The sequence below is a fragment of the Blennius ocellaris genome (genome assembly GCF_963422515.1).
Source record: "Blennius ocellaris genome assembly, chromosome: 8".
Taxonomy (NCBI): domain Eukaryota; kingdom Metazoa; phylum Chordata; class Actinopteri; order Blenniiformes; family Blenniidae; genus Blennius; species Blennius ocellaris.
Genome location: NC_137657.1, coordinates 25,149,070 through 25,164,262, shown reverse-complemented (window position 1 = coordinate 25,164,262; position 15,193 = coordinate 25,149,070). Strand labels below are relative to the sequence as shown.

The 15,193-nt window shown below is 44.1% G+C and overlaps 1 protein-coding gene across 4 annotated transcripts in view; it reads left to right on the top strand.

Moving 5' to 3' along the window:
* The window catches only part of LOC308133120 (nuclear factor of activated T-cells, cytoplasmic 1-like), a 69,692-nt gene that overhangs the window by 25,023 nt on the left and 29,476 nt on the right, over positions 1 to 15,193 (top strand). For all 4 annotated transcript variants that reach the window (XM_080500403.1, XM_080500404.1, XM_080500406.1 and 1 more), the window contains 2 exons: positions 8,628 to 8,683; positions 11,911 to 12,043. In XM_080500403.1, coding sequence (XP_080356529.1) covers positions 8,628 to 8,683; positions 11,911 to 12,043 — 189 coding nt within the window. The remainder of the gene's footprint in view (positions 1 to 8,627; positions 8,684 to 11,910; positions 12,044 to 15,193) is intronic.

Below are 15,193 nucleotides of genomic sequence, written 5' to 3'. Positions count from 1 at the left end.
TTTGTGGTTTCTTTATGATTCATAGGTAACAGCTGGTGAGAAAGTTTCTGACTTCACCTTAAAAATGAGTCTTAGTACTGTGGAAGGTAAAGACTTCATCACTCTTTTCTACAAGGATGTCTCCGTGCATCGCCTCTCCCTTTTGGAATGGCCTTCTCTATGAGGACCGTTGGGGTTAAGGAGGAGGATGAACTCATGTGGGGTCTCCCTCCCCCTGGTTTCACTTACTCATTGAGAGGGGGGGATCCCCCTGGAGAGGAAAGCCCAAACACACACAACACCTTTCGCCTCTTTATCCGCTGCTACTTGAGACTCGTGATTCCCCTCTAGCTTGTATTTCCCCTCATTCTCAAACACTCACCCACCCAAGAAATCTGTTTCCTGCCTCCTTTTCCTCTAGTTCTTGCTCCCTTCATCCTGCATTTTTCTTACCTCTATCCTCAATACCCGCTAAAGACATTAAGTCAGAGTGGAGCTCTGCACTGGTGGGATCCCCACACTCGTGCCTGCCATTGACATTTCAGTGGTTTGTTTTCCGTCTCGGTGATGTCCAGGAGAAGAGAGAGAGAAAGGGAGGTTGTCTGTCTACTACTTAGTCTGCTTTTATGTAAACTTTAATGACCCACCACTTCCAGGGTCTCCTAAGTCAAAAAGCCCATTACAGAAAAGCCGACACACTCCGAACACACATGCACACACAAGAACACACACACACATCACTCACTAATGGCAACTGTCTATGAGCAAGTATGAGCGTGGAAAAGTACTTAGGTCCCAAATATACTGCAAAAAATGGGCTTCTGGCATCTTAACCAGAGGATCCTGCTGTTTCATGAAGGTTCTCCGACGTAGGATTTCTCCGATTGTTGATTTAGAAGGACCAGACTAGAAAAAGAAACCAATAAAAATCCTAATTATATTACGGATTTCTTCTATAACGTTGGTTTTATTTTCCTCTGGAAAAGTTCATGACTAAACGCACCAGTGAAATACAGAACGCTGCACCGCAGAGATCACGTCTCGTAGGCATGTGCTTACACAGTGAGGCACACGCGTGCAACGCAGCTCCGTGTGCGGCCAGTCGCGGCTTTCGCCACCTCGATGACAGCCATTACTCTCGCTGCCATCAAAGGTCACGGTGGCTGCTCACTTTCTAAAATTGACTCCAATAAACACCTTCCAAAACATTTCTTAAGGAGCAACAGACGGGCTTTTAAAGTCTCCGTCCAACTTGTGCGAATAATTATATTCAGTTGGAATTATTGAAAAAGATCGCTCACAGAACGGTCTTTTTCGCACAAATAAGGCAACAATAACACTTAAATACATGAGTTCCTTTACATCATTATGTGTGTATTTTTCTTTTTCTTTTAGCATGCAATATTTTGGGGATGCCTTTAACCAGTATTATTTTAACCCCTTACACCCCCCCCCAAAAAAAAAAAAAATCTTCAGGTTAAGTCAATAGAAGTGATTATATGTAGTTTTTGTAATCCAAAATATAAGTTGGTGATAAGTGCAAAACTATACCATGTCTGCTTTTGGCCCTGTTTACGTACACAAAAAATGTGAAAACAGAAAATGTTCCTTCTGTTTTGGGTATCTATTTACATAACAACAATACTCAGAGCCAATGAAATCCCAACATTCCGGAAACACGCTCCATGTAAACAGGGGAAACGGAACTCTGCTGAAACTCTGCTCCTTCACATGTTTCATGTTTTCACTGAAATAGCATTCGAAATGATTTACCTGTGAAGATCTTACAGGTAGAACAGATACAACACCAAGTCAAGGTCTCCTTTGTCTCTTTTAGCAGACAGTAAATAATAGATTTGCACCTGTGACAGGTCCTCCTTTAACTTAAGAAGCTGTCTTTTTTTTTTTTATATATATATTGATGATAATGGGGGTATCTGCTTGTGCTTGGCTTCACTGGGCTGTTTTGGCAAATCAGAGATCAGAAAGTGGGTCAGTAGCCTAAAAACCTGTGTCAAGTGTTGAGTTCTCAAAGAAAAACAGGTTTGGGTCACTGCTCTTGACAGAGATTACATTCTGGTCTCATCCCTTCCTAGTCATTGAGTCTACTAACCTGCGGTTATGTTCAGTAACATTTTGCTCCGTTTGTCGACTTCAGTGTTCCTCCCCTCGTCTCAATGTTGTTTTTACTCTCTGCCCCCCCTCCCCCTGAGAATTCCCTGGTATCAAATGAGCAGAGCTCATAGCTGCCACTGCGGGAAGCCTTAATGCAGCTTGAAAAATAATTACTTCTATGTTTTAAATGCGACGCTCGTCCCTACTGCGCCACTTCATCACCCACAGGATACCTGATGCAAACTCTGCGCATTCGCTGCACACACACGCATGTGTGTGTGTGTGTGTGTTGCTGTTGTGTGCGCCCAATGCGACCAGCTGCTGGCCTGCGGGCCTGTTTGCGTTGTTCGGTAGGAAGTGTTTTCAGTGAGTCATCCAATAAGGATTCCCCACAAGGGGTGGTGAAGCGGAAAAGATGAGACCCTCAGAGACCCTCAGGTAGAAGAAAAGATTTTGCTTCCATAGAAATACTGCTTCTAATCTAGTGCTATGAAATCCTATCATCGCTGACTTTTTAAATAGACAAGTTGAATGTTGTTGGCCTATTTTCTGCTTGTCCCAAAAAGCTGTTTAGTTTATTGGTGATGGACTTTTATTCCATTATTGGATCAGTCTACTTGAAGATCATCACCCGGCAGGAGATCAAGTCAATCAGACTGTAGCTAAATAATTACAGACTAAAGAAACCCAAAGTCCACATTTTTTTGCTGCAATGTAAGCATTCTTTTCAACTGTAATTGGTATTGACAAGAATATTTAATAGGCCTTGACTTTTTTTTTTCTTTCTTCCTCCTAGTAACGCGCCGTACTCATCATAGACCGCAAGCGTGGACCTATATTCAATTTTCCGCTTTCTTCTGCGTTGTTGTGCTTGGTTTGGTTTCTCTGTTGTTTTTGCCATGTGCAGCCGTCTTGTGTCAGTGTTTTGGTTCGTCCAAACCGCTCCTCTGGCACACGACTTGGAAGACATACCTGGCGCACCTTTTGCAGCGTGTGTTCTGGCTTGCCCGGCTTTCCGAAGAAGGAATGAGCGCTCGCGGCGAGGAAACTCGAAAGACAGCGATGGAGAGACAGGCAAATAGGAGAGGGAGAGATGCAGAAAGTTAGCTGGGGAAAGCCTACACTCTGACTCAGAGGGGAGGTAAGGGAATTCCCTGGTGAGCCGGATGGTTTTTACATCTGGTCGGATTGGAGCATTGCCTGGAGCTCAGCAGCACCACACAGCCTTGGTCTGAAATCTGCTCTCCTCCGTCGCTGCTTTAGGCAGGAAGAGAGAATTTGCAGGCCCAGCGTAATCTGTAACATTAGGACAGCATAGTATGCTACAATACCCCCAGGCTATTATTCTTCTTCTATGAAAACTCCTCAACCACAGGCTGAAATATCTGCATTTCCATAGCTTCGTGGCTTGAGTGAGGCAGGCCTTTCAGACTATGATCTAAACTGTTTCAGACTGTTTATTCTCCGTTGAACGCTTCTACCTTGGGCAAGTCTAAACACCAGACAAACTGGTCGATGTATTGTACTTCTAGCGGTATGTCTAGACTGTCGCTTGGCTTTGGGCTAAGATAACCTTCACAATCTTGACTCACGGTTTGGGCACTTTGGTAGGATGAGGTCAACCTCCAGTCTGCTTTAGGCGAGCGATTTCAGAAATGATCGTCTAATTAGGATAGCGTTCTGCAATATTTCCAAATCAATCGTTTCCTGTCATTGCTGCAGGAGCTTAACCTCTCTTTCCTCTTTTTGAACATCGATAAAGTAAATCTGCCTCATCGCTAAGGTCATGCCTTTTACAGATCAATGGGTCAATACCCAACCAAAAGTCATATAATCTATCTTTAAACAGATAGATGTGACTGCCCTCTAACTTTTCAACCTAACTGATGTACAAGTTTAATCACTCTATAAAGTATAAGTTATGATCCCGTCAAAGTGTGAAGAAAGTGAAAGTTTGCCTCCCAAGTTCAAAATACAAAACGTTTGAGCTCACAATACATTTTTGAGATGCAAATTGGATCAGCACTCACTCACTCACTCACTCACTCACTCACTCACTCACTCACTCACTCACTCACTCACTTCACCACTTCATCCTGTCTGGAGCTTTGACCTGCACTTGTCCCATGTAAGACCCATCTCTTCCAGGAATCAACAATTCCCTCTATTTTTTGCTCCTCTGTTATCACACTCAAAAGTACGACAAACTGTTGATCATCCAACTCTTGGTCTTCCCTGAAACAGTTTCTCGTATCACAAGTGGAATTTAAGTGGAATTGGCCAGTTCTGAAAACAATTTTCAGAACTGGAAAAACAACTACCAAAAGCAATCAACACTTTCAGGAAGTGAACCGACCTGTTAAATGTGTATCGTCACCTCATGTTCACTAACAAATTGTAGTTCGGTTGAATGTGAAATACTTTTTCATAACACTTCTCTCATATTGGTTGTAACATTTAATAGTTACTTGCTGGGTGTGGAATGAAGTACTGTAGTACTTGGAGGTTTTTTTTTTTTTGCATCAGATGGCTTGCATTCGATGAGACGGTCTTCCATCAGTCCATCACTATAAAGCCCATCACAGTACACATGCATTCATCTTTATGGGAAATTTGCATGTTACCTTTACTATGTCTTTGGATTGCAAAGAGAAACACAGAGAAAATGCATACAAGTACAGTAAGAACATGCAAACCCCACACAAATTTGATATCAAACACAGAATCCACCCAATGAGAGGCAGGGTAGCTAATAAGCTACTGAGATAGTTATATACCAAGATAATGATCTGCCTTCAGAGCGATCCAGCTTGATCACATGAAGTGACTGACCCCAGCACCTCTGCTCCAGATGTTCAGTTGAGGGTCTGTTAGTCGGGACCTCCCCTGGCTGTGAAACACCATGTGGGTCAGATAGAGAGAATTCCACCTTTGATTACCTCCTCATGAACGCCATGCACCCGACAAATATTAGACGAATGTACAAGTCGGGATGATCGTCCAGCCATCATTCTTCTTCTTCAGATCATTCTCCAGCTCAATGCCACACAGCTGGACCCCTGACAAAAAGGATGAAATTTCACTCCCTTGACCGCCATCTTGCTCACCCCCTCAGGTCAAGTCAGCTCACACTTTCCCTGTTATACACCAAGTATAACTCACTTCCGTACTATAAACCCACCGTAAATCTACTGTCGAGACATAATTTATGCAGAAGCCTCTGGATCCGAAGCAGACCTGCGTTTCTCCAATTCCACCAGTCCTCAGATTGGCAGAAACCAGGTGTGTCTAAAGGAGGAAGCAGCTGCACCTCTGGGATCACTTAAGGAGGGAATCCCTTTGGCCTTTTGGCTTCGCTCTCTGTCAGATCACAAGGCGATTGCTGAAAATGTGTGTAAAATTACTCAAGCTTTTTTTGGTTTCAGGAAGGTAATATAATGGAAAATAAAACTGACAAAATGCAAACAGGAAAGAGAGAAAAAACACTCTTCCAAATCATTTATGGAAAAGAGATGTTGAAAAAAAACCAAATTCCTGGGTTGTTTCACAAGACAACCTCAGTAATTACACTTATGATTCACGTTTTCCATTCTAGAATATCCTAAAGCGAACTCTTTTAGGTCAGCAAAAGCTGCTGTACACTACACTGTGTGTTTTAGAAGAGAAAAACACCTCCGTCTGCAGAAAGAAGTGAAAGCAAAAACTTTCAGGTTCACTGTGAGGTCAGCTATCAAAGAGACTTGTGATATAGAAAACGCTAGAACCTAATATTGTCTTATATCTATAAAGTTTGCCTTTGTATGATCATCAGTTGGAACAACCTCTGTCTCTTTGCCCGTTAAACAATGAAAATCAGACAAAATAATAGAATTTGTTTGGATGGGTCCAATAGCCACACGGTTGCCAGGCTGTCAGAGCCTGATGACTCGGAGAAGCCTCGCCCTGTGTGCGGTCTGATGAATGAGTGTGTTGTCTTGGCAAGGTGGTGTGAGTCTTTGTGAGGCTCATTTACACATGTGAGTCATGTGGAGCAAAACGTACACTGTCGGTTTTACCTTCGAGCACAAAAGCCTAAAAATAAGCTCCCGTGTGTCTGCGTGCCCGCTCATTCATGTCCTGGGTGAATAGTGTGAGGATTATACCCAAACCTCTCCAGACACAACTTGTACAGAGGCACGCATCATTGCACGCTTCCCCATCTTCTTACTATGTGATTCAAGGTCAGAACGCATCGTCGGTAAAGGATACTGCGGTTGGGTGTGTGCATTATGTGTGGGTGGAGGTTGTGTGAAAGAGGTGTCAGGAACAGAAGCATTTTGCAGATGTTGCAGGGAAGAAGAAGTGAATGGAAAGTCCTGCCGGTTATCTGCTGTATGTAAAGGTATGCCACAGGTGGCCCCAGCTCAAATCGTTGACACAGGTTTCAGACAACATTAGTTAGAAAATGTCTGCTTTGAAAGTATTTGAAAGTGATTTAGAGATGGAAGGTCGATCGAGAAAGAAAACGGAAGAGAGTGAAGTTTGAAAAACATGTTTACTGGTGGAGGCTGGGGTTGACGTCGTAGTCTAAGGTTTCCCTCTTGGAGTGTCTCCCAGAGCGGAGGCGGGTGAGATTCCCTCTTGGTTCCCCTAGACGTAACATGAGGAACGCTCATCTCTGTCTGTCTCTCTCTTTCTCTGACCTTCCCTGCGTTGCGTCTGTGCTCCCTCCTAATTGCCCTTCCTTACTCCTTGCAACTTTGCGCTTTTTTTTTTTTTTTTGCATCTCAATCACCTGCCACATCTGCAGGATCTTTGCTGCCGTGGCCCCGCTGCCGTTCTATAGGCATATCACGGCCGCTATTCCCAGGTCTCCCACTTCATCTCCATCCCAGCAAGGCACATTTCTCCATATGCAAGTTCTATTTCCCCTGTTTCAAATAGAAAAGCCCTTATCTGATCTCTCTGCCGTCTGTTTTTCTCCTCTCCCGTGCTTTAATATGGCCATTTTGGAAAGATATATCTACTGATGTTCACTCTCTGAATAATAAAGCTGACCACCCGCCCCCACTACCACATCTCACCAATAATAAGCCAACCATGACTGGAATCCTTTATTCTTTCACTCGCCGCATGATGTGAAAAACATAATGCTTTGGGGGGGGGGAAGAAAACAAGGGTTTTTACATTTCCCAGAGCTGCTGGACTTCTGCTATCAGTTATTTGGAAGCTGATTCTGATTATCTTATCTGATGGCTTCCTGGTTTCTGAAGCAAAGCATTTCTGCTGCACATTTGTATCAATACTCTCACCAAGTTGGCTGCAACACACACACACACACGCACGCACGCACGCACACACTGACACATGGTAGTGATGCCACAGTGCCCATGCTACTGCCTCACATGGTGTGCCACTGACACAAAGGCTGTTCTGTGTCACGTCTATTTCTGACAGCCATAATGACTCATCGGTTCAGCAAAAAAAAAAAAAAGGCAGGGTGGGTGGGGGGGAATGGCACTGTGGTTGGTACTGATTGCCCTAGCAGAGCCCAGAGCGTCTGTTCACAAAGGTGTGGCATGAAATCAGAGAGAAAACGCAAAGAATGCGAGCCGAACTTCTGCAGGCTCTGCGACAGCTGTAGTAGCTCACCGGCCTTTTTATTGCATGGCAGCAAAGGAAACCTCCCAACCACAACAAGACGTAGACGACAAGAAAGAGAGATGAAATGAAAGCTGCTACTTTTTTGTCTTCAACGTTATAACATTGTGCAGTTTGCATGAAGAGTTTTTGATCAGGCCCAAGATGATGGAAGTTTGAAAAAAAAGGGGAAACTTAGAAATAAGAGGATTGACTGAAAAATCCAAGGAGGACAGAAACAGGGCAGAGGGAACAGAGACAGAGGCTAATGAAGAGAGTCTGCGGTCCCTGTCGAGGATCAGAGATTAAACAGATGCAAAATTGTTATTGACTAAAGACACTAAACAGTTATCTAAAATATAAAAGAAACCCTCTTCACTTTTTGTCTCAAAACTAAAGGTTTCTAGTTTAAGCTACTGTATTTCCACATAATGTAAAACTAAAGGTACTAGTTTTGAACCTCTTGTCCATTGCAAAGATATGGACAATGGAATAGTATCTCAGGAAAAACTCATTTAACCATAGAATGAAAGTTATTTTCCATCAAAAAGCATATGCGTTAAAATCATTGGCGCTATTTGTGAGGAAATAGGAGTTTAATTAAACATGTATTTTTGGTACAACTTCCCCTTCTTAAAAATCTCTGCCATTCGAGGAGGTGAAGAGACCGAATTGATCATGATCTGTCAACCAACAGTATACACTGAGAAATGCATTCGGCTGAAATAAACCACAGTTCTACACCAAGAGAGACATTCATTTATCATAAAGCGTTTCTTGCTTGAACCCTCCATTGACGTTCAGTCTTAAAATCATAATTCTTCTCAAAATCTGAGTTGCAGATCATTGGCCATTCTGTTGAAGCCTGTCTGCATTGTGATGCTGATGATTGTCCTTTTCTCCCTTGTCAATAGATGGACATCATCTGTGGGAGACAGAAGCCAAAGTTGACAAGGACTCCGTCAAATGTGTAAGTGCATCTCATTTTCCATCTTCATTCCACCTTCCCATGAGACTTTCTCCTTCCCCCTCTCTCTCTCTCTGTCTCCTCCTCATCTGTCCCCCGTCATGATGTAACCTTTGCTAAGGCGTTACAAATTGCAACACAATGATGATTAGCCGATGCAATCCTGAATGGAATTTTCACAAAATCTCTGTGCAAGTAAACACAGGCTTGCTGTGCTTTTGTTTTTACATCTAATGTATGAATAACCACATATGGGGATATATACGATCCAGACTCACACCCCGGCATAGCCAGACGTTTAGTTCACAGTGAAGTGAATTGGGCTTAAACACCTCATCTGTGCCGGGATCAGGCAGCCAAGAGCGGATCACTGTCCGGCCTTAACCTGCTGCTTTTCATAAAGGCCGTATTATGAAAATAAACCAGAGCACTCACTTTACCGAAGCTCAGTCACACATTCGGATTGCGGTAATTTATTGCCGAGCAAAAGGGAATCGTCAACAGGAGGAGGGAAGCAAATGTTCTCCGTGTCCGCAGAAAGCCACTGGTGCTCTGGAGTTGATTAGGATTTCATGGAGATTTGATGCTTTCTAGTGTGCAAGAGTCCAGCGAAGGGTCTGTCAAAACCTGCCCACTGGTGCATGACGGTCTGTTTTCAATTGCTAGTGTCTTTCATCAGCAGCGTCTCCTCTTCCTTCTCCTCCTCCTCCTGCTCCTCCTCCTTTCTTTGTAAGCTAACCAAGGCGATTTACACTCTTCCCCGAGTCGAAAATAAACTGTGAGCATTTATATGCTGCGACTCGAGGATGTTTTTTTTCTTTTTTCTTTTTCTTCCTCCTTTGTTGTTGCGGTTGTTTCACTCAGGTGAACGACTTGGTTGCATCAGCGAGGTAAATGTAAACTCGGATGCCTAATTGCTCGGCGGGGCCGGCTGATGTGCTATGGCTGGGGTCCCAGATGCTGGAAAATTAGCGGGCGTGCAAGGCTCGGCCGGGGGTGGTGGTTTGTGGGTAGGCAGTGTTGATAAAAGAAAAGAAGAAAAAAAAAAGAGCTACAGTGTGTTTATTAGTGGATCCCACAAACAAGCGAGGGAAGACAGCGGGAAAGCGCTGGGCTTTTTCCTCTTCTGTCAGTTGCAAGCAGACTACTTCAAGGTGCTCCAGTCTGCCTGCTTGACTGTGTTTTTATTGCCACCCGGAGCATGCTAACTTTCACCGGTCGGCTTGGAGAGGGAAAGCCGTGCGCACGCTTAACGCACTCAACCAGCCACCTGTGTGTTTTCTTTGTCATCATCTGGAGGGCAGACCAGTTCTGAGCTCACCTCCGACCCCTCCCCACCCTCCCTGCGTGTGCGGTGATGACCGACAAAAACCTGCTTCCTGTCAGCGCTCACTCCTCCGGCCCGTTTGGGCCCACACCAGAGTGACAGCTATCCCAGGAACTGACACAAACAGACAAATTGCTCCATGCTCCCTCATCAGAAATAAAGCGGTTCACATCCGTCCAGACTTGCCGGGGCAGGGGGGGGGGAGTGGGGAGCGAATCTCCCCATAGGAAGGCACGGCTGTGCAAACAAATAAGCCGGCTACCTCTGTGCTCTCGTGCAGCTAAAGCCCTGGGGTTTTCCTCCGAGACAAACATGGGCACTGGACCAACCTCATGGGCTCTATGGCTGCACACACACAGTCCAGACAAACTGATTTAGACGAGTTCCCAACCCAGCCTCTTGGAAACAGTATTCTAAATGCAGACCAGATGCAAAATAAACATCGCTGTTGATTAACCTTCTAAACCCCCATAGGCACATAGTCATTATAAACTCAAGTCTCGAGGCCAATCTTTCAACTCTATAGAGCTTCATTTAAATTTGAGAGGAGCCATACCAAACATCTCAGGCTGAATCCAGGAAAAGTAACCGTTTATAAAGAGAAGACAGCTTCAATCCCCATCCTAGAAAAGGTCAGGGGTTGAGTAGCTTCTGATTAACACTGGTGCATTTAACATTAACCCAATATTCCTTTGCAATTACACATCAAACAGTGATGATTGTCTTTTGGCTGCAGCTTCTAGGGGTCACACCAGTGGGTTGTGTTTGACTTCATGCCGGATGCATTTCCTCATCAAATCCTCAGTGGGATTTAAACCTTCCAGTCACAAGCATGCTGGTCTAACCTCCGGGACCCCACTTCCCTACTACATACCAAACAATAAAACTGAGTTTTTGAGATAAAAGCAACTGGTTTGAATGTATTTTTCCAAGTGGAGGTATAAAAACCAGGTTGTCAAATGTAGGGCCTGTGGGCCAAAACTGGCCCACAAGAGGCTCCAAATCATCAAGCAAATTGTAAATTTTTCAAAGAAAATGTGTTTAACACTCCTGGAATGAAATGTAAAAAAAAAAGTGTTATCCCTACTTCCGCTTCATAAAGAATTGTTACTCTTCAACAGCCGAGGGTCTCTTTTATCATACTTTTCATAATGTGTGAAATGTTTCCAGTGGGATACAGATCTGGGTTGTGCAGTCGAGCCAGTTTAGCACCCGGACCACTTTATCACAGGCCCATGCTGTTGTAATATGTGCAGAATGTGGTTTGGCATCGCCTTGGTGAAATAAGCAAGACCTGCACTAAAAACAAGATGTGGTCAGAGTGGCAGCATGTGTTACTCCAAAACACAGTTGAGTTCTGATCAGTGTTAACCGAGCGTTCATATGAGTGAGGCCGCACACCGTCACAGATGCTGGGTTTTTCAACTAAAAACAATGGGCTGGGTCGTCCAGCTCTTCCATCTGGGGGACAGAGCATGCTTCTATACTAAACCTCAGTTCATAAGAGAAAAGTCTTATTTCCACAACAGAATTTTGTCCTTTTATAATACAAAGCAGTCTGACGGCGTAAACGCTGCTTCTGCACGTGCTCTCCAAGGCCACAGGAAATAGTTCTTCTAGACAAGCACGAGAAGACGCAAAACCTTACCTGAAAGAAAATCACAATAAAATTCCTTAGTTTCAGCCTTTTCCTCTCCATACAAGGAAACTTCTTGATTCTCACAATCATTTGTCTGACTTCATTCTTTGCTTTTTGTGGGGTTTTCCCATTTCCCCCCATGTTTTCTGGAAAAACTAACGGTCTAAAGTTAATTATGGTGCAACAAATTTACAACACATAGCAGGAGACTCCCTCTGATTATGGGTTGTATCAGCAGGTGTGTTGTTCCTCTCCGTGTTTCAGAGTACCCTTGTTGTGGAGATCCCACCCTACAGAAACCAGAGAATATCCAGCCCAGTGCACGTTAACTTCTACGTCTGCAACGGGAAGCGGAAGAGAAGCCAATACCAGCGCTTCACCTACCTGCCTCCAAACGGTAATCATCACCCCTCCACCTCTTTAATGGCACTGACACAAAGAGGCACTCATTGCTTTGCACAAGGTCTCATACACACGCACACACACACACACTGCATCTGTCATTGAGGGCTCGTCTTCACCGTCTTGACATCCCCAGTAGTCAACAGGGCCACCTGACTTTTGCATCCACTCTCTCCGGCGGGTGTTTTTGCATTGCGCCCGGCGTCGCTCGGCTGTGAGCTGCGGGTGAGAGCAGCAGGCGTGAGCTGTGTTTACTCTGTAGTGAAACCGCGTTCCGCAGCCATGACGTGTACGTGCTGAGTGACAGAGCCTCCGAGCGCTGTTGATGCAGGGAAGTCAATCTTCCCGGCGACCTGACGTTCACACCTCGCCTTGTGCGGCGTCAACCCCATCACCACCGGCTCACCTATGAACTGACAATCACACTTGCGCGTACACACATACACAAACATCCAAAAAAGCCAGCCAGCGCTTTGGCCTGTCATTCATGTAGCAACCTGAAAAACACGGAATACCTCTCAGTGTGTTTATCGTGCGCCCCTGGCCTCACTGTTTATAGATGGCTTTCACACTGGAATTTGAAGAATGAATCGGCGAGAGTTTAGAGAAGAGTTCAGGCTCAAAAAATGTCATTGTGAGCTGTTGCCTTTACACTGCAGGTGCACGGGTGAATTATCAGTCAGATCAATTCCACAGAAAGCTGAATACGAATACTTCCTTCCAGCAAAACAACTCTTCCCCTCTGAGATACTCAAAGACACTGGAGCGACTTCCTGCAGGTTTAGTGACGCTCCAAGACTCCCCCGCCCTCAACCCGCTTTAGGATTCCAATCAGCAGCCATGCTTTTGCACTCACCCCCCGTGTTAACCAGTGAAATCCATTAGATCAAGACAAAGGTATCTTGTTTTCATTGATCAGTGCCTAATGGGTCTAATGCACCGAGGGGTAACATGCAACGCGTTTTAAGCCTACAACTGTTAATAAGATGTGACATTTTGATTATCAGCAGATGTATTTATGACCGCGAGAGATAAGTGATCAGGGTTTTTTGGGACGAGGCCATGAAAATAAGTAGAGCAGGGCCCTATTTGGAGATGCCTGATTATGTGGACGAGCCAGAGTGCACGGCGGGTAACTGGACCAGTGGCGGGACAGACCAACTGTGACCTTATATAGCGTATCCATTTCAAATCCTGTGCCTCAGTAAAGACAGAGCATCCTGGCTGCTATCGTGCACCTCTAAGTCATTTCCCTTAGCATCAACACAGCTCTAATTAAAAGATGACTTGTTGTGTTGTGTCTCTTTTGCTGCCAAGTAAACCGCAAGCAGAGTGCGGACCACACAAGCAGGGCCAGCGTCTTGTCAGAGAGGCATAATTAACTCAAAAGTGTTACAGCCAAAGAGAGCCGAGATCTCAAAAGCTGTTGAGTTCTATTTTTAGACACGCCACTGTTTTGAAAAGTAAGATGTTTCTAGAAATCAATGCACAACAAGATTACAGTCACAATGGTGGTTCAGCTACTGATGTGACGCCTTTACTGCCTATTGAGATGACACAGCAACAGAACTATAAACAGTGCATTGAAACTTGGAAAAAAAAACTTTTTGCAAATTTATTGAAAAATCAGTTTTCTTTGAAATCTTTACAATTTGCTTGATGGTTTGGCAGGAAGGATTGGAGCCTCTACCAGGCCAGTAATGCCCCTACTTTCGGCAGTAACAAAGGTTTGGCAAAGGACTGATTACTAATATGAAATTAGTTTTGTAGGTATCAGCATTAGCTAAATCTCGCTTGACAGCATCATGAAAAATGCCAAACTGCAAGCTGGCTTTTTGATTTTCCTGCATGCACAGTCATTTTTTGCATTAATAAGTAGCAAGTATGCATAAGCAAATAGTTTCTCAGCTGCTTGTTCTTCTTACTTTTTGTCCCTCAGACTCCAGATTATAGAACATCATATTCTTAATAACTAATTTTAACTTCGACTAAACTTCACAAATGAATCTGTGTCACAGCAACTCCACAATTAAAAAAAAGCTTTGGATCCTTTTGCAAGTGACTTGTTACTGAAGTAAATGCAACGATAGAGGACTTTTGACTATGTTTGAGTAACTTGCACAGTATTGTAGACCTGACCATTGTCGAGAAACAAAAAAAAAAATCTCATTCATAAGCCTGGAAATTTGTGATTTAAAAGGAAAAACTAAAGTTGTAATTAGAGTAAACATGCCCTGCGTAGTGTTGATGGCTCCACCAGTCTCATAGTCACGATACAGCAGCACAGAATGAAAATAGTCCTCGTGAAGCTGTTTGCTTTTGAGGCTTTCAGCCTGTGTGTCAACAGTCGGTGTCACAAGCAACATTGTGGCCAGGTACTGAGGGTGGGCTGAGGGAGGGGTGTGGGCGGGGGAACACATACACACTCACACATAACACAAGCGGGGTTGTCAACACTCTTTTTTTTATTTTGTCTTTTTGCTGGCTCGTATGAAAAGGCTCTTCCGGCTCAGCGGCCCACTTCAAGCACAGTTATGGTCTCTGACGTTGTTTAGAGAGAACATTTCTTTAACACTCTGGTGTCTGCTCGTCTATAAAAAGGCAAACCGACCCTTAAAATAGCCCGACTTGTTTGAAACAGCGGAAGGATGAAGCAAACACTCTCTGGGACGCAGATGCTTGTGAAAACCACCTTTATTTTCCATTAAGGTCACGTGACCATCTTGTTTTTTTCGACTCAGATGCAAAATGTGGTTGACGCCTTTTGTGGTTGAACTTCAGCGAAAGCATTTGAAGAATCAAACAAGTCAGAAAAACAACTCAATCGACCATATTGGTCTTAAAAAGTTTTTAGATGATCAGTTTCTCTCAGCCTGTCAATGTACAAAAGTGAAACGCTCCATCGCCATCACAGTTCTCTGTAAAGTGGTGATTCTTTTTTTTTTTTTCTATTAGTACTTTGGGTTGGAAAGCTTTACAGTAGCACTGAAGTAAAAGAGCTGTTGAACTTAAGGTGCATGGAAGCTGGGCAACCATAACCGCACAAGCACCAGCCACTATACATAACCCAAAAACGCACGCAGTATTTTCTTTTAATAGTAAGAAAGCTATTTTATGCAAAGTGGAGTTGCAGAGAAATGAAACA